General features: G+C 38.4%; 1 protein-coding gene across 1 annotated transcript in view; it reads right to left on the bottom strand.

Annotated features, from left to right (window-relative positions):
* GAS2L3 (growth arrest specific 2 like 3) overlaps nucleotides 1–22,103 on the bottom strand; it is a 42,014-nt gene extending 19,911 nt beyond the window's left edge. The window contains exons 1-2 of the mRNA XM_007503275.3: nucleotides 20,382–22,103; nucleotides 3,693–3,740 (exon numbers count right to left, since the gene is read on the bottom strand). Coding sequence (XP_007503337.2) covers nucleotides 3,693–3,716 — 24 coding nt within the window. The 5' untranslated portion in view covers nucleotides 3,717–3,740; nucleotides 20,382–22,103. The remainder of the gene's footprint in view (nucleotides 1–3,692; nucleotides 3,741–20,381) is intronic.
* Between the last annotated feature and the right edge of the window lie 290 nt (nucleotides 22,104–22,393).

Here is a 22,393-nt window from a genome sequence, read left to right as displayed (position 1 = left end):
TGAAATGTGAAGAGACAGAGTCTCTTCATTTTCCTCAGCCTTTAATGGCAGTGATGGTAGAGCCGACGAGAAGGTTTGTTAAAATCAAAATTTGCCCAAATATAAGTTCCTGTCTACATAACCCTAAACCTTTTTTTACCCTTTGAATCAAGTATGAGAAGAGCCAGGAAAGAATAATGAAGAGAAGAATAACCTAGGCAGGGTGGAGAGTGGGGAGTAGATGAGCACTGCGTGCTGCTGGAGCTGCCACTAGACTTATTCCCATGGACTATACCACTATCTTTGGGCCGTTACCTAGATGAAATCAACAACTCTTGCTATGTACAACTAGCTTTTGAAGCACATATTAAACATAACAAACACTTCCTCTTGGAGATAGGCCCTCAGGATCAGACCCAGTCCATGTGAGCTCAGCCACTTTGTAGATTCCTGGGTTATTATCAGATATCTTTATTTTTAATGCTTTGTCCTTCTGCCTTGGAAATGTCAGTTCTAAGGCAGAAGAATGGTATGGGCTAGGCAACTGGGATTAAATGACTTGTCCAGGGTGGTACAACTAGGACATATCTGAGTCCATATTTGAACTCAAGACCTCCTATCTCCAACTCTGGTGCTCTATCCATTAAGCCACAATTAGCAAAATGGTTTATTATGTGAAAGTACAAAATTGTTGAAATTCTAAAAGAGATGGTCCTATTTATAACTTTTCAATAGAAAATAATCTAAAAAGGCTTATGAATATAAAAATCTCATATGTGTAAGGCAATATATTTTGAGGAAGCACTTTTATATCAATGACTACCACACCAAATTAGCAGGCACTGCATCAGCACAATTAATACAAACACTGAAGAAAATTAGCTTGTGGTATCCTCTGAGAAGAAACAGGGAGAAATCTCAAGGGAAGAGAGGCAGAAAATACACACAACAAAAGGCAAGAAGGAAATGGGAAGACCAAGAAAAAAACCTGAACAAAAGTGGTTACATGTAGTAAATTCTGTCTTTCTGGCACTTAAATAAAAATTGTTCATAGGGGATCTGAATTGTATTCAAGTTAAAGACAAAAGACTATCTTCTCCTGAATGTTGTATAATTATTCCACTCTGAATGTGGCAAAAACATAGACATGGCCAAATTGTGACTGCATATGACTTTTTAGAGCCAGAGCATGGCTTAGATAATCTCAACACCATGACCTTAGGGTTAGCCCTGGACCTTCCCCTCTTTAAGACTAGATCCTGACTCAGTCATTTCCATTCTGCCAAGCCTTTCCTCCAAGCCCCTAGCTGAAATGTCCTCCTGGTAATATCTATTTGGGCTGAATGGGTTAACCAGTATTGTTCTTATCAACTATATGGATGAAATAGAAGGGACACAGTCAAAGCTAGCCAGGAAATCAGTGGGCAAAGAGGAGATATATACATGAGATAAAACGGTGAGTTCCCCTAAAATTACATGTGAAAACAATGTGGTATAAGGGAAAGAGAGCTGGACTTAAGAGTCAGGAAGGCCTGTAAAGGATCAAATCTTACCTCCAAAATGAGTAGTATATCTGTAGGCAAATTCCTAAACTCTTTGACCACAGACAATTCTCCAGCTCTAAATTTATAAAGGGTTGTAATCTGCTTTGATAGTACTCACAGATATGAAACCACACATTCTTGGCATAACTGACATTATTGATTTGTGAAAATAAGAGAAAGACTAAACTTCAGCATAGCAAAGTACTAATTTGCATCATATTATATAAAGATGTCTCAAGTCATTCCTAGCATTACCAAGAAATGCAATATTCTGTCTTTAGAATTATTCAGATTATGCAGTAAGATGATAATACTTCTAAAACATTTAATGTTACCAATGAAAAATGCACGTGTAAAGATTATATATGCTGCCTAGGTCTCACACTTTTATAGGTCATAAAGATAGCACAAATAAAAGAGGAAAGAATCCCCTCAATATAATTTCATAGCTTAAATCAAGCACAAAAGTTCATTATGTGCCTATTATGTCGAAGAAATCATGAGATCAAGCAATCAAATGTATCCAGTAGAGAAAGAGACCAAAAGAGAAGAAATCTATTGGGAATATGCTTCCCAGGAGGTTTTTCCAATAGACACACCTATAGGAGCTTTGAGAAAAGAATTGGGAAGAAGAAATCTATGGAAATTAAGTCAGAGAGAGCTTTGAGCAAAAGGGGAGCATAAGATTGTGAGAAAAGCAACAGAGAAAACTGAAGTTTAAGAAAGGCTCATTAAACTTTGTTGGGAAGTGTTTGCAATTATGGATAAGAACAATTTCAGTGAAATGATGAGAATAAAGGAATCAAACACTTTGTTGAGATGGCAAAATTGTGAAACTTGGACATTAAGTGGAAAAATTTGATAGAGTTGCCTCTAGGATACCTTGATCAGGTTGAATATGGATTTGAGAATGAAAGAGTTCTAGAAAAAGTGAAAATAATAGTAAAAGGTAAATAGGAAAAGGGAAAACAAAACTAAAGACTGAAAGATTGCTATCAGTTTCCAAGCACTGGCTGGAAAACAGGACTATGGGGTTTTTTTATCTTTTAGAGAATGGTAAGTCTACACAAGAAGGCAAAAAGATGGGAGGAAAACATCAATTAACCAACCCATGTAAGACTTGCATGAAGTATCATCCAATCGTTTCAAGTATAAACTTAAAAAAAACAAACTTGTTTTTCTTGTTATTTCTGTCTCCTTTAAATAAAAGCTTTAATTATACAAGACAAATCCCAATTTTTGGATGCTTTCAATAAACCATATACATAAGTGCTCTGCAAACATTAAAATCCTCAATAAATACTAGGAGTTATTATTGTTACTGCCATCAAAGAAGAAAGAGAGAGACTCTACCTTGTTAATAGCAGCTGAGATCTATCTGATAAGTTCCAGCAAGTGCTTTGAAGAGTTTTTATCTAAGATCTAATATTTTTCTGTTTAACTTATGCCATGGGAAAGAATGTATCTTATTTAGGCTTAAAAATAACTACAGAAAGACCAACTTTGAATACCAACCGAATTGAACTTTTCTTATCACTTTCAATCATTTCTATGTATATATATATTTTTATATTCCTGACTTTTTTTCAGCATTTCCCTCCATGAGAAGGCTGTATATGGCTGAAAGGGTGCTGGCTTTCAATTTCAGTGTCAAGTTCAGATGCTACCTGTGATGCCCACCATTTGTGTGATCCTGGGCAAGTCACTTCCCCTCTTCGGTCTTCATCTGTCTCATCTGTAAAATGATCGGTCACACTAAGTGGCCTCTGAGGTCCCTTCCAGTTCTAGTTCAATGATCCTAATATTTATTCTTACTGAAGGAAAAATCCATTCAACTTCTATGTATGAGAAGGTGGTAAAAAATGAAAAAGACTCTATCCATCTTTTGATGAGGTGGTGAAATGAGCCAATTCTATCAACCTTGGGTTATTTTTTGATTCTTTCAGAAACCATTTGTGGCAGAAAATAAAAACAAATTTTTAAAATAAGCATTAGACAAACCTAGGAAACCACAGTTATACTAGTATTAAAGCACAACTTTAAAAACCAGTTACCAAAATGGAAACATTTTAGAAATTTTAAAGTGACTTGATCTTAAAATTCAATTTGCATTATGTCCAGAATTTAATTGCCACTGTGTCTTTGAGTAAATATAAATAGATCACTTACTTGAACTGCATGCTGCATGGTCATCTATATGGAAATTAAATTCTTTTTCTGAAAGAAGACAGAAAAGGTGATGTACAAAGGTTTTAGCTTTTCCCCCATTTTACTCAAACAAAATTAATACAAGACTATAGCTTAGGAACCTGTTGAAGTGAATTGATTTGACAAATAAGGCTTTTCTTCTCCTTGGCAGAATTAGTTGGCTATAAAGTGTAACTTCAAAAATCACAAGATTAAAAAATGAAAAGGATATTAAGGGATCACCTATTCCAGGTCACTCATTTTAAATATGAAAAAAGTAGTAATTAACTAAAACAAGGTTAGGTGAGTTAACCTCAGGTCATGGCTACTACTACTAACAATTCACACTCAGATCTTCTTGCCTTCTGATAAAGAATGACCTTTCCAAAGAAATACAGTTCTTCTCTAGGTTTCCTTGCTTATCATTTCTGAAAGATGGAAAATAGAAAAATGCTTGCATAATATATGACTTGCTGCTATGCTGCTCAGAGAAGAGCTTGGTTAAAAAGAAGAGAAGCACTGGGGTAAAATGTAAATGGTATTTTTTTTTTTAGTTTCCCTTATATTTATGTGTTTCTATAAATAAATTGAGTTAGACAATAGTAATTCATTCTGAAACTGCTACATCTTAATCTGATCTGCAATGTATTTTAGAAATTCACAAGCTATATTTCATAGTACAATTTGCCAGAATGTAGTATCATCATCTTCATCTGCCAGAAAGAATATAGCAAAATGAGAAATCTTCAACCTTTGTCACAAAGTGAAAATTTTACTCATACAAAATAGATTTTTATAATGGAACTAACCTCTCTGCATATCTAAAGACTTAACAAATAAACTATTAAGATGAAAAACAACTCAATAGCTTTTAAACAGGTATATACTTAACCCAACAAAAGAGGTACTAAAACTCACAAGCAAATCATCTATCTATTTCTTAGCCTTACGACCCAACCAGAAATGTCAGCCACAACCATAGTTACCTCAGAAATACCTCAAATGAAATTCTAAAAATGATGTCTCAACTTAATATAATAAAATTCCTTAGTATAAGTCAAGGGAAAAGCCTATTTCTTTGCATTCAGGACCACCTTGCATACTCACTTCAGTGCTGCTGATCCAGGAGGTAACTAGAATCTTTGACTGATTCTAAGCAGTCTAATCAAGTAGTCCATATTCAGGATTCCATGAGAAAATCTCTTTGTAAGCCAACACCAACAAAACACTTCATACCAAGTACAAAGTAATTATGATAAATCAATTAAAATGATATCATTTTCAAACATAAAGGTGTATGTTCTTCCCTCACAGCTTCTAGAGACAAAAGGCCCATGTTATTATTATGTACCTTGTAATTTACATATCTTTTACTTTCAGGATAAATTACTTTCTTATAGTACCAAAGTGATTCATAAACATCAGCTAAATTACTGAACCTGGGTAGAACCTAACTGAAGAGTTCCAAGTTACATGACATTCTCCTTGCATGATATGCCAATAACAGCAGAATGTCCCTTTTTGATGTCATCTTTGCTACTCCCTACCATAGGCAAAAGCCAGGGTACAAACTAAGCATAACTAATGAGCTTGTTATGCTTCCCACGAGCTCATTCAAAGGGGAATACATTTTCCTTTAGCATAAATAACGCTTTGTCCGCAACAAAGATCCCCAGTAAGAGGCTTCCTTGCTTATAAAAAAAAAAGGGGCAGCAAAGAAGCTGCTCCCATTAAATGAAGGCGTCCCACATAATCAGACAAGGGCTGGAACAGTTGCTACTGTCAAGCAGAAACAAAAGAAGGCCTAAATAGCAAGGCAAGCTCAAATCTGAGACAGTGATGCATTCACCAAGAAGCTATCACAAGAATGTTTAGTAGCTGCACTTTATGGAAAACTCAACATAATCTGTTTTTATGAAATAAAGAACTTGTGAACAAAATGGCGACACTTGAACTTAGCCTATTTTTACCTAGGTTGCTTTATAACTAACTGTACTTTTGGCAGCAAAGAAAGTGACTACTGAGTAGGAACTAACCAAATAAGTTCCTAAGTATGCTTTAAGGGGGAAAAAAAACAATCTAAGAGAATGATAAGGTGAAGAAGGAATTTTACCAAATACCTTTTATGACACAAATATGGTGCTGATACCTAAACCAGGAAGAAGAAAAAAAGGAGAAAGAAAACTACAGACCAATCTATCTGATGAATATTGATGCAAAATTTTAAAATAAAATACTGGGTGGCAATGGAGCTATATATCTGAAAATATAGTGTTGTCAGTAAATATTGTGCCTTTTATCTATATAGAAACTGTCTGAGATAGATAAATAAGAGACACTTATGGGCAACCTTGAGAATATCCAGGTGATAACCTGAAATACTTGCTTCCTCCTAACACAACCCAAAGTATAATGATCCCTTTTACCCCTGAATTTTTAGTCCACTTTCATCCCCAATTCTTTACCCATTCAATTTGTTATTTAGTTCCCATTTCTAACATAATTTCTGCTTCTGTTATTGCACACTTCTTGTTTTCCATCCTTTCTCTACCTAAAACTAAAGTCTAAAAGTTTGTATATCTCTTCCCCCTAGATCTTCTTTTAAGGCCATGCTTCAGGTCAATGTTTCTACCAAGGTGTTGATGAGCTGCAGGATATAAATTACCCTAAAGGAAAAATAGTGTAAAAATAAAAGTGACACTGTTCATGAAACCCTGACAAGGTCAAGGTTCCTAACATCTTAAACTTTTCTGTTGTAACAGCCTAGCACCAGGTACCAAGCTTCACTAGATGATACCACCATGTCTCTAGTGCAGAGTACAGGTTAAACTTGTTTATTATTGTTTTTAAGTATTTTAATGATTGTATATCAATATAATTGTTTTCCTTAGTAATCCTTTGTTTTTTATTTTATGTACTTAAATATACAATTCTGAAAGGGGGTTCACTGGCTTTGCTAAACTATCCAAGAAGCCCATGATAAAATAAAAGGATGAAGAATCCTTGTTCTAGTTCAAATCTAATTACTAAAACCTCCCTTTCTAATCAAAATATTTCTTTTAGTGGGAATTGACTGGCACAAATTGTAGACAATGGTCTTCCTCTCATTCTTCAACTACGTGTACACACACACACACACATAAATGCACACTTAAGTTTAGAAAGCCACTATGGTAATGAAGCAAGCATAAAAGTTGTTTTTTGGTGGGGGGGGTTGCTCATCTTTCATAAAGTAACATAAAGTGCTCCATCAGTTGTAAATACCCTGCTGTAAAGTTGATTTATGAGAAATAGGCAGTTCCTAATCATCACTGCAAGCAACTTCCTTCCTGGGATGCCACATGGTTCCATAGTGCCTGAACATACTCAGAATTCATATTCAGTACATATGACCTAAAAGTGAGTCTCCCAAATACTATTTGGAGCCAGTGAAAAGTGCATTTTCCATTTTGTGGTATAAGCTATGGCCCTACAACTAGGTTCATATTATTCTTACCTAGGACATGCTCGTGATTAAGATGCGAAGACATTAAGATGTTATCCTAGTAAATTACAACAAAACCTTCTATCAGTCTACAAGACCATTAGTTACGAAGCTATGAAATGTTGTTGAGGAATTAGCCAGCCCAAAAGCAATGAGCTCGCATTTGTTATGTCCAAAGAGCACCTGGAACATTGTCTTCTATTCATCTCTGGATCAAATTGTAACAATACTGAACGGTTCCTTTTGAATCCACTTTGCTATAAATGTGGGCCCTTTGTACTCTCCCTAGGATAGAAGAGATCAACAGCAGCAGGAACAATTACAGGTCATTATTTCATTGAGCCCCCTGGAACTAATACATTGCTGCAGCTGCCAACCTCACCAAGGAAAAGGAATACCTCCATTCATGATCAAAATAGCCAAATTAGCTCTCTCTCGTTATAGGTCCACACAGGTCTCTTTCAAATAGGTCCATAGTACTCATCACTTTTGTCTATTCAGGGTAGAAATTCACTTATCTGTTTATGCTCTGGAGAAAAAGTATATGTGTCAAAGGCCTATTTGAGTAGCAAATGGCATGCTCTATCTTTATTACATCCATCTAATGAATCTATATATTCTTTAAATACCTAGATCCTGGCCCTTAATTGCAGCAAGTGCTTATAAAGGTGATTACCAGGAAGTTTCCAAAGGGAAATGTAGAGGGCAGAGCTTCCTATTTGGGGCCTGTGTTCCAACTTCATCATTTGGGACTGTGCTGTTGTAATTATAGCAACTTGAATACCCCCATCCCCAACTACTTCGTATCAATGACTTCAAAAACTACTTCTCCCTGACTATCCTATACTCATCAAGTAGGGGAAGTGGTTCTATGAGCCAACTTCTCCATAAGGCCTGCCACCTTCTTCAGTGTCCACAATCAAGTGGTAAGTGAACAGCAGAAAGTCCTCTTTTAGATGTCAAGTGGTGGATAACTGTGAGATTTCTGGGTAAATTTGAATCAAATTTAAAATAAATTATGCAGGAGCAGCTGTGGGGCTAAGTATATTGAGAGCAAGGCCTGGGGACAGGAGATCCTGGGTTCAAATCTAGCTTCAGATACTTCCTAACTGTGTGGGCCTGTCACTTAAATCCCAGTGCCTAGCCTCTACTACACTTTTGCCTTAGAACAAATTACAGTGTATTGAGTCTAAGATGGAAGGTAGGGTTTTTGTTTTGGTTTTTGGTTTTTAATTAAATTATATTCTATTGCTTTTTCAGCACAGAAGCATTGAGCATCTTTTTACCATGTTTCAGGTAATATAATACAATGATGGAATTTAGTCAGAACCTCCCCGCTTATATTCACTTTGTCCCTATGGTTCCAAAACATTACCATTGTGGGGAAAAGCATAGCATTGAATTTCCTTGGTTCCAGAGTTCCCTTTAAGTATGTGCTGCCCCATTTGAAAAGGATTCCCACCTCATCCTTACCTGAATTCATTCTTTCTGTCTGTCCCTATATTAGTTTTCTAAATGCACATAGGTCCTATTTACAATACAAGTCAAATGATTTGGCTGTCCAAGTGTAAAACAAGGGTAGCTTTTGGCTTGTTATTCCTGTTACTTGGATCTCTGGGACCTCCTTCTGGCCCCAGGGCTACATCAGCTTTGGACATCTCCAGTCTTTGGATTTTCTTGGTAAAGTTGCAACATCTTCTTTTTATACCTTCACACTACTTAATCCTGCGAAATCTTATGGTCCTATGTTCCCTATTAATTGATCTTGGTCCCTGTTTAGTTCCTTCTTGAAAATCATGATAAACATCAACTTTTCTAAACTCAGACTTACTGGAAGCATCCAAAATTCACTTAGATATATGCACTGATGGATCTAGTCACCTGCCTTAAGCCCAACATAATTACATCAACATATTTCCTACCAAAGACTATGAATACCAAAGTCTTGAGCTTAACATAGTTCTCCAGTAACAAGTTTCCTTTTTCTATTCTGGGCACTAGCCAACCTAGTTCAGCTCCTTTTTAATAAATGCTTTAAAAGGCAGCATAAACTGGTCAAAGAAGGTTAATCTTTTTCTACAACTCTGGAAATTAGTTGGGGACACCAGTGTGGTCTTGTGCAGTAGAGGAATTCTTAATAAGATGAAGGGAAATCAATATGACCATTTGAAAGGTCATTTTGTTGGGCTAGGAATATGTCCCCCCAGAGACAACTAAAAGGTGAAGTCATCAGTTGAAAGCATAGGAAAGAATAAACAAAGAGGATGGAGAGCTTTAGAAGAAGTGAGAATGACCAGAACAATTAGCTGTTCAAAAGAAAGAGAGAAGCAGAGCTACTTCAGAGAATTCAAAAGAACAAATAAGAAGCTTGGTGAGGGGAGGGGTAGTAAAGTGGCTTGGTAGATTAAGAGCCAGGCATAGAGACAGGAAGTCCTGGACTCAAAACTGACCTCAGACACTTCCCAGCTGTGTGACCCAGGTCAAATCACTCAAGCCCCATTGCCTAGATCTTACCCCTCTTTCTGTCTTGGAACCAATATAGAGTATTGATTCTAAGATGGAAGGTAGGGATTTGTTTTTAATGAAATTTGGTGAAGTAGTGTCCACTGAGATTTTTTGAGAGCTACCATTTCAATCACAGACAGTAAAAGTTAATTTATGCAACATTCTATTAATGTTGTCAACCATTACTCCAACATATATTCAATACATAACTAGTTTTCAAAAAAAATAAGCCCAAGACACTGAAAAACCCTAACGGTTAAAATATAGCTCCTATAATCTTAATGGCAAAGGCATTTTTTCTACATTCCAGGTCTTTATTAATAATCTCTGTATTGGTCAAAAATTAGATAAAGATCATCCTCTACTCAAGATATCATAATGTTTACTCTAATACAGTTACAAAACAATGAGTTTAAAGTAGAAGTATTCTATAAATTGTGGTGGTTGTTCAGTCATGTCCAACTCTTCGTAAACTATGGATCATATTCTCCTTGGGGTTTTCTTGGTAAAGATATTGAAGTGGTTTCCCATTTCCTCATCCAGGGGATTAAGGCAGACAGAAATTAAATTACTTTCCCAGGGTCACACTGCTAGTAAGTGTCTAAGATCAAATTTGAACTCAGGTCTTCCTGTCTCCAGGCCCAGCACTCTCTCCCTGGGCCACCTAAGTGCTTCCTAATCTATAAGTACAGGATACTATATAATGAGAATACACTGATTACTCATGAAATATTTCAATGTCCTGTTATAAACAAAATAGAAGTTCAGCAAGACCAAATGAAAACCACAGAGAGAACACAAGAATCTATTTCCAAAAGGTCATCTGGTTACTATTGTACTAAATCACATTGCTCAACAAGAAACAGATCTACTTTCATCTACTTTCCAATGTGTAGAGAGAAACAAATAGTCATCAAGGCTGATTAGGAAAACAAGCTGCCCTAATATTGTATTAACTTTTTTTGCTGAATCCCTTCCTTGCTCTCAGATTTACAGAGAGATTTCACAGGTATCTGCAAGTTGGCATGTGGAAGAAGCATTCTGCTGTCACTAATTTTATGTAAAAAGTTATGTGATATTACTATCTGTGATTAGCTTCAACAATTTAATTGAATTATATGGGCATATCTGGTAGTGAAATGACTGGATCTGTATGAGACAGAGCAAAAAACAAATGAGTAAATAAAAAGGAAGAAAGATTGCTCTTAGCTTAAGCAATTCAGCACTAAAAGACAGAAACAAAAGCCCTGTCACACTGAGTTTATTTTTAATATGTAGCATGTTTTTGCCTGGACTTCAGTGCTTTAGAGAAGACTTTGACCACTCAAGGGGATACCTAGTAACTTGTTCTTACCTTCTAATTGATGAAACATTCCTAAACAAACCTGCACCCCAAGTACATGCACACAAGCCCATTTATTCAGCAACCTTATATTAAGTAACTGCTGTGGATAAACGCTGAGAGATGCACAAATGGATGGGAAACACACAGTCCTCAGGCTCGAAGAGTTTACAATCTCACAAAGACAATAAGAGTGTATATACAGTAACTACATATACGCTGTGTAGTTATTGTGTACATATGCCAATATACAGTAACTACGTAATAACTGTACTACAAAATGGAATAAGTAGCTAAGAAAGATACAAAGTGTTTTCAAGGCCTGGGGAAAGACAGGCCTCTTCTAACTAGGTGACCATAGGAAGAAAGACTTTACAGAGAGTCTTTGAGCTGGGCCTGGAGGAATAGGCAGAAACAAGGAAGGTACAGATTGCCGGTAGAAGGGGAGGTGAAAAGACAAGTCAGGAGGCAGGCAGGAGGCAGAAATGTCCCAGGGGCAGCAGAGTCATGGCCCAGTTTGGCTGAGACACCATGCCCAGGGGCACCACTCACTGACATGCCCTTGAAGTCGCTGTTGCTGAAGGTCAAAAACACTGCCAAAATCTTATCTGTCAGCATACATTTGATGAATGTCACTATCATTAGGCAAGATCAGCTTCTTACCATACAAAGTTATATAATTACTGGAAATATCTGCCTGCTGAAATAACACTTTTCTTTTCTCAGTGGATAGAGAGCTGGACCTAGATTCAGAAAGACCCAAGTCAGATACTTACTAATTGTGTGACCCTGGGCAAGTCACTTAACCTCTAGAGAAGGAAAAGGCAAGCCACTCATGTGTCTTTGCCAAGAAAATCCCTCAGAGAGCACTAATGTGCTATTATCCACAGGGTCACAAAGAGTCAGATACAACCGAACAAATTACAGAACAATTCATTAATTTATTTTACTTCTATCCCATGCCAGCTGTTCAAGAAGCAGCCTCCCAAGTAGACCACTGATAAATTGACAAGACCCTATAATTGACTGGGGCAAGTTTAAGCACTTCCATAATTAAGTAAGATCCAGGTGGAGGAAATTAAAGCAACTTTCTGACTAGATCAATTTATTAGATAGAAGATCTCTGGCCAGGGGCTCATAGCACCTTCTTCTAAGTCTTCCTCTCCATACCAATCTCTGTCTGCCCTTATGCTTGGGGACCAAAATAGGCAAGCTGATTACCTTCAACCAGAGTTCCCATGACCACACCTCTGCCACCAACAATGCTAGAACTATCCTAGACCTCATCAATGCTGGTAATTGGCCCACCTCTATAATTTGAAACTTGGAGATTCTCCTCTTTAATTATAAACTCCTGTACTTCCATCTCTGCCTTAACCTTATGGCTCCTAAAACCTCTTCCTCAGCATCATAGAGAGACCTTCAGTCTCCCTATCTCTACCTGTTCTCCCAGTGCATCCACCCTACTCTGTCATCATTGTGCCCTTAAACAGTCTTGACCCTATAATTAACCAGCTCTACTGTATACTCTCTTCTACCTTGACTCTCACCTCATGAACCTACTGCTAGTTCTCCACCCTGAAGTATCCTTACCATCCACCTTCTCAGATACCATTACAGAGTGGTTGGGTAGCTGTAGGGAAGAGATCAGGCAATTGTACCAACCAAGTCTATTACAAATCTGCGTCATTTTATTTCACCCAAGTCCTCCTGGAAGCACTCTCTTTTATGTCTGTCCTGATTCATTCCATCGCTTTCTATAGAGCAGCTCCTCCCTCCTCATACAGTCTATCTTCTATCCTCATACAGCATATATTTCTATATATATTTGTCTCTTCCATTAGAATAACTAAACATAGGCAGGCAGATAATCTTTTAAATCCTTACTATGGGCTAAATATCATGCTAAATACTGAGGATCATGGAGCCTACATTCTAAAGGGGAAAACAACACATAAAGAATAGGTGGAAAGTGAGTGAAGAAATGCCTGAAGAAGTCAGAAAAGTGTTTCAGAAGCCTAGAACCAAGCAGGATAAGTCAAAAGTTTGCCCTTCAAAGTCTAGGGTGATCCTAGTCATGAAGTCCAATGTTTCTGATAAAGAGAGAACTGAGGTGATGACCCAAGTAGAATCATGGGAGGCTACATGGCTAGAGATGTCCAGGAAATGAATAAGAATGGAATACTTCAGAGAAGGGATTGTTCCTTGTTTGCACTTGTATTCTCCATGCCCAGAACAACACTTGGCACTTAGCAGGTATTTTAAAAAATACTTCATTGGTGAGCTTCTCAGTGCCCCTAGCTTTACATACTATCTTTAAATATTATCCAATGACATTGAAATCTGTAGGTCCAGTTCTAATCTCTTTCCTCTCCCTCCAGTTCTGTATAATCATCTGCCTACTCTCCCTTAACTCCTCCCCACCACTCCCCCTTGTGATACTGGCATACAAAAGTCAACATGTACAAAACAGAGCTTATCTTCTCCGCTCAAACTGCCCTATTTCTGTTGAGGGACACACCATCCTTCTACTCACCTAGGTCAATGACTGTGGAGTCAGCCTTGGCTCTTCATTCTCCTTTCATATCTGAGCAAATGCTAAGTCTTGTGGCTTCTCCCTCCACAATAGCTCCTCTCTATCATCTATCTCTATTTTCTTTCCCCTTACAGAGCCACCGCTCTAATGCAGGCCTCATGATAAACAGACTTTGAAGTTATCTTTTCCAACCTTCTCATTTTAGGATACCAAGGCCTGGAGAGTCCCACAGATATAAAATGCAAGAGCCAAGATGATTCTAAGTCGAGCCCTCTTTTCCCTGCACTCCAGTATTGCACACCTAACTGGCTTCTCTTCTTTTTGTCTCTCTCTTCCATAACCTACCTTCCCAAGAGCAGCCAAAATAATCTTACTAAAGCATAAATCTGGCCCAGTCACTGCCATGCTTCAATCCTCTATTGCCTCTAAGATAATCCAATCAGGTCCCCAGATCCAAGGTTCTGTTTTTTTTTTTTTTTCATTTCAATTATCCATGGAAACATGCAGGCAGATGTCTTCAGGCAGCAGTAAGGGTCTCTTCTGCTTTACCTTTCACTTTTCACTAATTTGTTTTTTCACCTTTACTTTTCAAGGTTTTTTGTGGCAGGGAGAGGAGGTTGTGGAGCTGGACTGGAGGGGCAGAAGTGGAGAGAGAGCACATGTACATGGAGTCAGCAGATGTTCAATTATATCCATTGTTTCAGCCATTTGTGCTAGGTCTTAGAACATGTCACCCATGGACATGGGACCTATTGTATCTACACACTCTTCCCCTTAGCTTTTAAGGTCCATCACATTCAAACTCTGATCTCCCCACATTATCTCATTTTACTCCCCTCCAAGAATTGTGTTCCCACCAAACTGTACAACTGGGTAGTCATTCCCTGAATGAGACCTTTCTAAATCCCACCTCTGAGCATTCACCCAGAATATTTCCTATTTCTGGGATATACCCTCTCCTCAGCTTCACCCCTCATATTCCTCCATTTTATTCAAAGTTCAACTCAGGAGTCACATCCGGAAAGTCTTCCATGGTACCTCAGTGCTTAATGCTTTCTCCTTCCTCCAGTCATTTTCTATTTCCTTGTCTGAGTGGTATCCCAGCAGCCTGTCCTCCGTCCTCACTTCAAGAGGATGTAAACTCCATGAGGGCTCTTCTCTTGCTTTTTTCTCTATATTCCCAAGACCAGTACCTTATATCGGGTGTACATCCAATAAGTGTTTGCTGGACAGAATGTAGACACCTTGCAGCCCTACAATTCTAGAATTCTAGTGAAGATTTTTGCAACTTTAATCATCATAAATGCCAAGTGCTCACATTCACATGTTGTGGAACCCTCTAGACCAAATGTGAAATAAACTCTACTTAATTCCAGATCTTCAGGAACTTTACAATTTAAAATACAAAAGGCGGGGAGGGGGGTAGAAGGGGGGGAAGCTGAGTAGCTCAGTCGATTGAAAGCCAAGCCTAGAGACAGGAGGTCCTAGGTTCAAATCTGGCCTCATATACTTCCCAGCTATATGACCCAGGGCAAGTCACTTAACCCCCATTGCCTAGAGCTTACCACTCTTTTGCCTTAGAACCAATACACAGTATGGATTCCAAGATAGAAGGTATGGATTTTAAATTTTTAAAAAAATAATAAAATAAAAGAGAATAGGACAAGACAAGCCTATACAGAAAGTAAATTTAAGCCACTAAATAATGAGTAAGGGAAAGAGTGTGGGTTATCCAGGACAGTTAATAAGCCCCTGCTGACTCTCAATATAATATCATTCCCAGGAAGCATCACTGTATACAAGGATGCCTTAATCTATTTACCTCCTCAGAGGTCAATATTAGACAATTGGATTGCATCAATAAAACTACTCTTTGTGTTGCTGAGTTCACAGTTTAACTCTGAAGTTAAAATACACAGTTACCCCATCTACATCACAACTTTCCCCATTGTAATTTCAACATATTACTGGTCAACATAAAAAAATGGAAATTTGGGGGGAGTTTTGCTGAAGCTGTTGATTGCATGCATGCAAAGGCCAGCAAATGATATAGAAAAAGTTTAGAAATTCAGAAATGAATATTTAACCCAAGATTTACAAAAAGGTACTAGTAAACACATCATAAAAGAAAAAGAAAGAATTCAGACTTCTCATATGGAGGGTCAAAAAATCTTATGTGGATTTTCCAGAACAAGGGAGTGCTGTGCCACTAACTCAATGTGGAAAGGATAACTGTAATTAATATGGAGCCCTGTGAAGAAAAACAAACAGATGTATGATTCCTCACAACTTCCAAATTTATTTATTTTTAAAACTTAACCATTTTAAACTTATGTATGACTCAACCTCAGGTCTCCTTGAATAACAAGAGGTAGATTTATTTAGAGTTTTGTTAAAGTTTACAATTTGCTTTCTCTTACAATACTGGGAGTAGGGTACTACAGTGAAAGGTAATCTCTACCCACTCATCACAATAAAAATTATAAGTGAAAACCATAGGAATCTAGGACAATCCTCACTGATTTCCTGATTCTGGGATTGCTTCACCACACTATTCAGAATTTCAGTCACTTTTTTTTCTACACATTCAGAAGATATTGAATCATAACCTAAACAATAGACATGGTTGGTTGTTTTATCTGAAACAGAAACAGGAACAAACTTCCTAATCCTTTTATAGTAAGGGTTTTTTTTTCAGACTTCCTAATTCTGATTAAGAAATAACAAAAATGTTTTATATATGTACATATTCATATATCTTAGTTGTCATCAAAAGTATTTGAAGCCTTTATATGTATGGTATTGTGCAAGTGGGCAGCTAGGCTGCTCAGCTGATAGGGGGCCTGGATTCAGGAGGACTTGAGTTCAAATTTGGCCTCAAACATTTCCCAGCTGTGTAAACCTGGGGCAAGTCACTTAACCCTGTTTGCCTCGGTTCCCTCATCTATAAAATGAGCTGGAGAAGGAAACAGCAAACCACTCCAGTATCTTTGCCAAGAAAACCCAAATGGGGTGATGAAGAGTCAGACACAACTGAAATGAATGAACAACAACAATTGAGCAGATGGGCTTAATTAACATCCTTCTTTTCTCTGTGCTGCTGAAAGACTTTTCAGAAATATCTCATAAGATGAAGAAAATATTAGAAGAGTCTGCTAAAGTCACATTCTTCCCTATAAAATTACTCCCTTCTATAGGCTAACTTGTAACCATGAGCTCTCTCCAACTTTCCATTTCAATAAATAGGTATCATCACTGGAAGAATTCTCCTTTCTGAACTGCACTTCCAGGAGAACGCCAATAAGCAGATTTTTATCTGAGGGGAAAAAAAGTCATTCTAATTCAAGAGGTGCAAAATAATGAGAGGAGAAACAATTACTACTGCTCAGTTTCAGCTGGCTTATGAAAGGGGTACATGAAATAGATGACTCAGCCAACGGTCATATCTCAGGAAGTTTGGCAGTTGATTTTCCACTAGGATTTCTATTTCACTTCATTTAGGTTCCAGAAGAGGAGTGGCCAAAGAGCAATGCTCAAAATCACATGTCATGTCTTGAAGAAGTGAGTCTTAGAACAGTCCACCCAAGTGAAGTCATACGTGGACTCAAACTGGGAGTTGGATAGTCCTTAGAAATTGTCTTTTCATGAATGCAATTGTGCCAGTTAGACATGGCTTATTTATACTGCTTCTGTTTCAAATTTTTCAATTTGACTAGGAGCCAATGGGAAGGAGGAAATCTACAAAATGATTCCAAATTGGACAAATTATCCACAGGCATCAGATCTCGGCAGCATGGTAGAGTGAATAGAGTGATGGACTTGACAAGTCAAGAAGACATAAATTTTAAACTTGACCCAGACATCTACAGGTTGTATAATCCTAAGCAAGTCTCTTAACCTTTCTAAGACTCAGTTCCCTTATGTGTAAAATGGAGACAATAATTACACCCACCTCTCATGGTAATTGGGAGGTTAAATGGTGGAATATATACAAAGCAATTAACAAACCCTAAAATAACATATAAATGTTAGCTAATGGTATCTGCTTTTGTTGAAAAAAAAAACGGCAACCTGTATCTGAAGAAAGGAAAGTGTTCTACAAACCATGGTCTAGCTCAGACCCGTGAGTTGATTCTTTTGCTGTCTCCTTTAGTAATGTAAGCACCTTCCAGGCAGAGGCTCTTTTATTTTTATATTTGTATCTTTATGGTCCAGCACAGTGTCTGAGACTCAATAGTGCCAATTAACAACTACTTAAAGTGCTTATTAATTCACTGATATCTCTGTCACTAGATAGAAGATTTCTAGTTTTGCCCATTCAGAAAGTGGGTAGGCTAAAAGGTAAAGAAGAAAGAGTAAATCTTGTCTTAGTCTATGCAGTTCTTCAAGGACAAATAAATGTTAGGTTGAGGTATTTTTTTTAACCCCATAATAAACAAGGCAAAAGACAAAGACAAAGAACATTGGCCTTGGAATCCAAATGACAGGGTTCAAATTCCATCACCAACATTTCCATTATGTAAACCAAGGCCAACAACTTAATATCTCTAGGCCTCAGTTTCTTTACTTGAAAAATGAGAACAGTAATAGTTATGCCCCCACACACACACACACACTTCAAAAGGGGATAGTAAGAAATGCACATTATAAATCTTTATGCAAATAGATCTTTTTCTTTCAAGTTTTGGTCTACCTGTGACTTTACTGGTTTAGAGAGAGAATTCCTATAATGGAAATGCCTTCTACCAATGCAAAATAACAGTATTTCTACAACATAAAGAGTTAGTTAAATGAGAGATTAAAGAACTCCACCAACATCTGAGAGACAGTATGTGTCAGAAATGGGACTCAGAATGTTGATATTAGGAAAAGCTCTCATTAAGCAGAATGGGTGGCCTCATGAAGTAGTGAATTCCTCTTCACAAAAGATCTACAAGTACAGGCTAGATAATAACTTGTGGTGAAACTATCATGGGAATCCCTTTCCATATATGACTCCTGAGGTCCCTTCTTGAATTCTATGACTCTGACTTTAATCCTTCCTTCTTGACTTTAAGGCTAGTACTCTGTCCTCTATTCTAGAGATATCAAATATGACAGTGTGGTCTGAACCAGATTAAAATGTAATTCCTGTCTTCAAGATGGTGATGTATTAACAAAAAAAGAAATACAGAAACATGTGTGATTCACTACATCAATTTGAGGTCTGTAAGGATCTTTTATGTACAGTTTAATGGTCTCACGTTTTTAAGTTTGAAACGTCTGCTCTATATCATACATCTGAAATATTATCATTCATAATAAACATTTTCTGATGTTGATAAGAAATTCAGAAAAAAAACCAAACATCTTTACCTGAAGATGGCCCAAGAAAAAAAAAGCACAAGGATGTTCTCAATATAAATAAATGATCTGGTTTGCCCCACTTGGGAGGGATAGTCTTGGGAAAAATTAGAAGTCAATATATTGGAGGAAGCTAGGTGGCTCAGTTGATTGAGAGCCAGGCCTAGAGATAAGAAGTCCTAGGTTCAAATGTGACCTCAGATACTTCCTAGCTGAGTGATCCTGGGCAAGTCACTTAATCCTCCTTGCTTAGCCCTTACTTTCTAAGACAGAAGGTAAGAGTTTGGGTTTTTTTAAGTCAATGTAGACACATAATCAACCAAGCAATCAACTACCAATCATTAAGGTGTAAGCACTATCTATGGGTACCACAGAAGCATGAATTTAGAGTCAAAATAGATCCCAGAAGATGAGGAAATTAAAACCAGATTCATTAGCTGATGTGCTCAGGACCATACACGTCAGTAAACTCGAAAGGAAGTACTCACTTCAAATCCAGTCCTCTTTCCCACTTCACAGAGTTGATTTTGGATACAAGTGAGAAGAGGATAGACTTCTTTGCTTTGGTTTTCCCCTCCAGTTCGTGGCATATAGGATTTAATAAATTCTTCCTGAACTGAAATAAATTGCTTTGCCACATGCCTGGGTAACTTTACATATGTCTCTTAACATCTCTGGGCCTTAGTATTTTCCTCTGTAAATGAAACAGTTGGACGCAACTACGATCTCAAAATCCATTCCATCTCTAATTCTATGACATGTGGGACTTTGAGCAAAACCTCTCTAAGGCCTCAGTTTCCTCCTCTGTAAGATGGTACTAATGGACTAAATGATTTCTAAGATCCCTCCAGGAACTAAATCTATTCTTTTATGCCATGGCATACCTGTGTTGGTTAAGTTCCTTCACTAATCTGGACCTGAGTGTCCTTATCTGTATATTGGGGGGCGGGGGACAGTAAAGGGGGAGTGGACTAAGTAATCTCTAAGGTCCCTTCCAAGCACTAAATCTAAGTCCTTTTGATGCTCTGAGAGACCTGGGTGAATCTGGGCAGGTAACGATACTCTTCTGGACCTCCGTTTCCTCATATGTAAAAAGGGCGTAGGGTCTGGTCTGATAGAGATGAAGAGTTACTTCTCTACCTGCTCTCCTAGGTTCTGAGGGCTAGAAGGACACCACGGTTGCCCCTCTTCTGAACTAGAGCCTGGGGACGCATCTGGACCCTAGGAGCTGTCAGGCAGGTGGGAGAGGGAGGAATGGGTAAACGGACGTCATCACGAACCAACCAGAACGCGGGGTTACCTCCCTTCCCAGGAAGGCCAATGGCCGCCAGGTATGGGCGGGGCTTAGCCCGCTACCCCTACGCCGAGGGACCCCCGGAAAGTAGCCTCTGGCCGAATCCAGTAAGTACAGATGCCCAAGGCACAGGAGACAGGTCCCCACGGCAGCGGCGGGCTACTTACCGGCTCTGGGACCAGAGGCTCAGCTCGTCTCCTGGGTCCCCATCCCAAGGCTAAAGCGGTGCCTTATCCCCGACCAACCGCCTCCGCTTCTGGCTCTGTCTCGGGTCGCCGCCACCGCCTCTTTCGAAAGGACCAATCAGAAGTCTGGAAGGCGTGGCTTGGAGGGAGGCCGAAACCTCGCCCATTAGAGAGCCGCGTAGAAGGAGGGGGAGAAAAGCCCCAGGCACTGATTCACTGCTCTTTGGTTGTGTCCTGGCTCAGTGCCACGTGTGTGCGTCCTATGCTGGTATATGGTAGATGCTGAGGAAGAGGGAAGAGGAGAGGAGTGACTGTGACCGGACTGGACTCTGGGAGTGCAGGTTCTTGCTCCTGTATGTACGTATTCAGTCCACTGAAAACATCCGGCTTTAGAGCTTGAGGGAACTTAGATCAACATTTTCTTTTAAATCATTACCTTCCGTCTTAGATTCTATACCATCTGTTGGCTACAAGGCTGAAGCGCGGTGATGGCTGGACGATGGAGATTAAAGGACTTGCCCTGGTCTGGGGTTAGATTTGAACCCACGACCTCTTGTTTTTAGGCTTTGGCTCTCATTCCACTGAGCCACCTACCTGCCCCCAAAGGGGCTCAGCATTTTACAGATGAGAAAACTGAGAGCCAGGGAGGTGAAAGGGATCTGAAATTTAGAAGTGGAAGTGATCATCTAGCTTGATACCCTCATTTTCCTGATGGGGAAAATAAAGGCCATCTAGACAAAACTTCATTTTACAGGCGTGGAAACAGAGGCCCAGGGAAGTCCTAGGGATCAGAGAATAGAATTGGAAGAGAATACAAATGACTGAGGCCCAGGGATCCTAAGATCTCCGGATCTTCTTAAAAACCCCTCTTACTCTGCGATCCAGTGACACTGCTGTCCTTGCTATTCCACACACCAGAGGCTCCATTTCCGGACTCCAAGCGTTTTCATTGGTGTATCCTCCCACCCTATGAGAGCCTGCTATGCTCTCCTTCCCCATTTCTGCCTCCTGGCTTCTCAGCTTCCTTCAAATCTCATCTTCCTTCCCTCCTTCAAGACGCCTTTCCCAGTCCTCAGTCTTAGTGCCTTCCCAAGCTCTGAACCTTCTTCCCATTCATTCTGTATATATTTTGTTTATACATAGTAGTTTCCCAACAGTCTCCTTCAATTAGACTGGGAGCTCCTTTAGACCAGAGACTTATTTTTTGCCTTTCTCTGTATCCCCCAATATTTAGCTCTGTCAGTAGAACAGAATAGGTATCTAATAAATCCTTGCTACATGTAAAATATGTTAGATTGTTTACTGTCATGAGGGAGGTGGGGAATGGAAAGGAGGGAGAAAATCTGGAACTCAAAAAATTTTTAAATGAATATTAAAAATTTTTCCATGTAATTGGGTAAAAATAAAATATGATTAAAAATGACAAATGCTTGCTATATGTAAAATCTATATTGGATTGCTTACAGTCTCAGGTGGGTTGGGAGGGAAAGAGAAAGGAAGGAAATAGAAAATTTGGAACTCAAAATTTTAAAAAAAATGAATGTTAAAATTGTTTTACATGTAACTGGGTAAAAATAAAATATTATTTTAAAAAGTAGTAATAAATGCTTGCTGACCTAAGTGATTCCCAAGGTTGCACAATACATCAGCATCATAAAATCATAGATTTATGATTGGAAGGAACCTTAGAGATCTTTTAGTCCAACTGCCTTATAGGAAGAAGACAATCCCAGAGACATTTGGTGACATGTATACATCTAGTCTCCATCATTAGAATCTAAGCTTCCAGGAGGGCAGGGACTATTTTTTTTTCATTTTGTCTTTTTAATACTCTGGTACCTAACACAGTATTGAGTACATAAAAGGCACTTTCATAAATCCCTGTTAATTGATTGCTTCCTGAATCCCCAAGGTTTAACATAATGCTGGTCCAACTATAGGTCTTTACAGAGTACCTATTGAGCTGGATTGAATTAATTGAATTGAATTGAATC

Source organism: Monodelphis domestica, chromosome 5 (genome assembly GCF_027887165.1).
Source record: "Monodelphis domestica isolate mMonDom1 chromosome 5, mMonDom1.pri, whole genome shotgun sequence".
NCBI classification, from domain to species: Eukaryota; Metazoa; Chordata; class Mammalia; order Didelphimorphia; family Didelphidae; genus Monodelphis; species Monodelphis domestica.
This window is presented reverse-complemented; position numbering and strand designations above follow the sequence as displayed.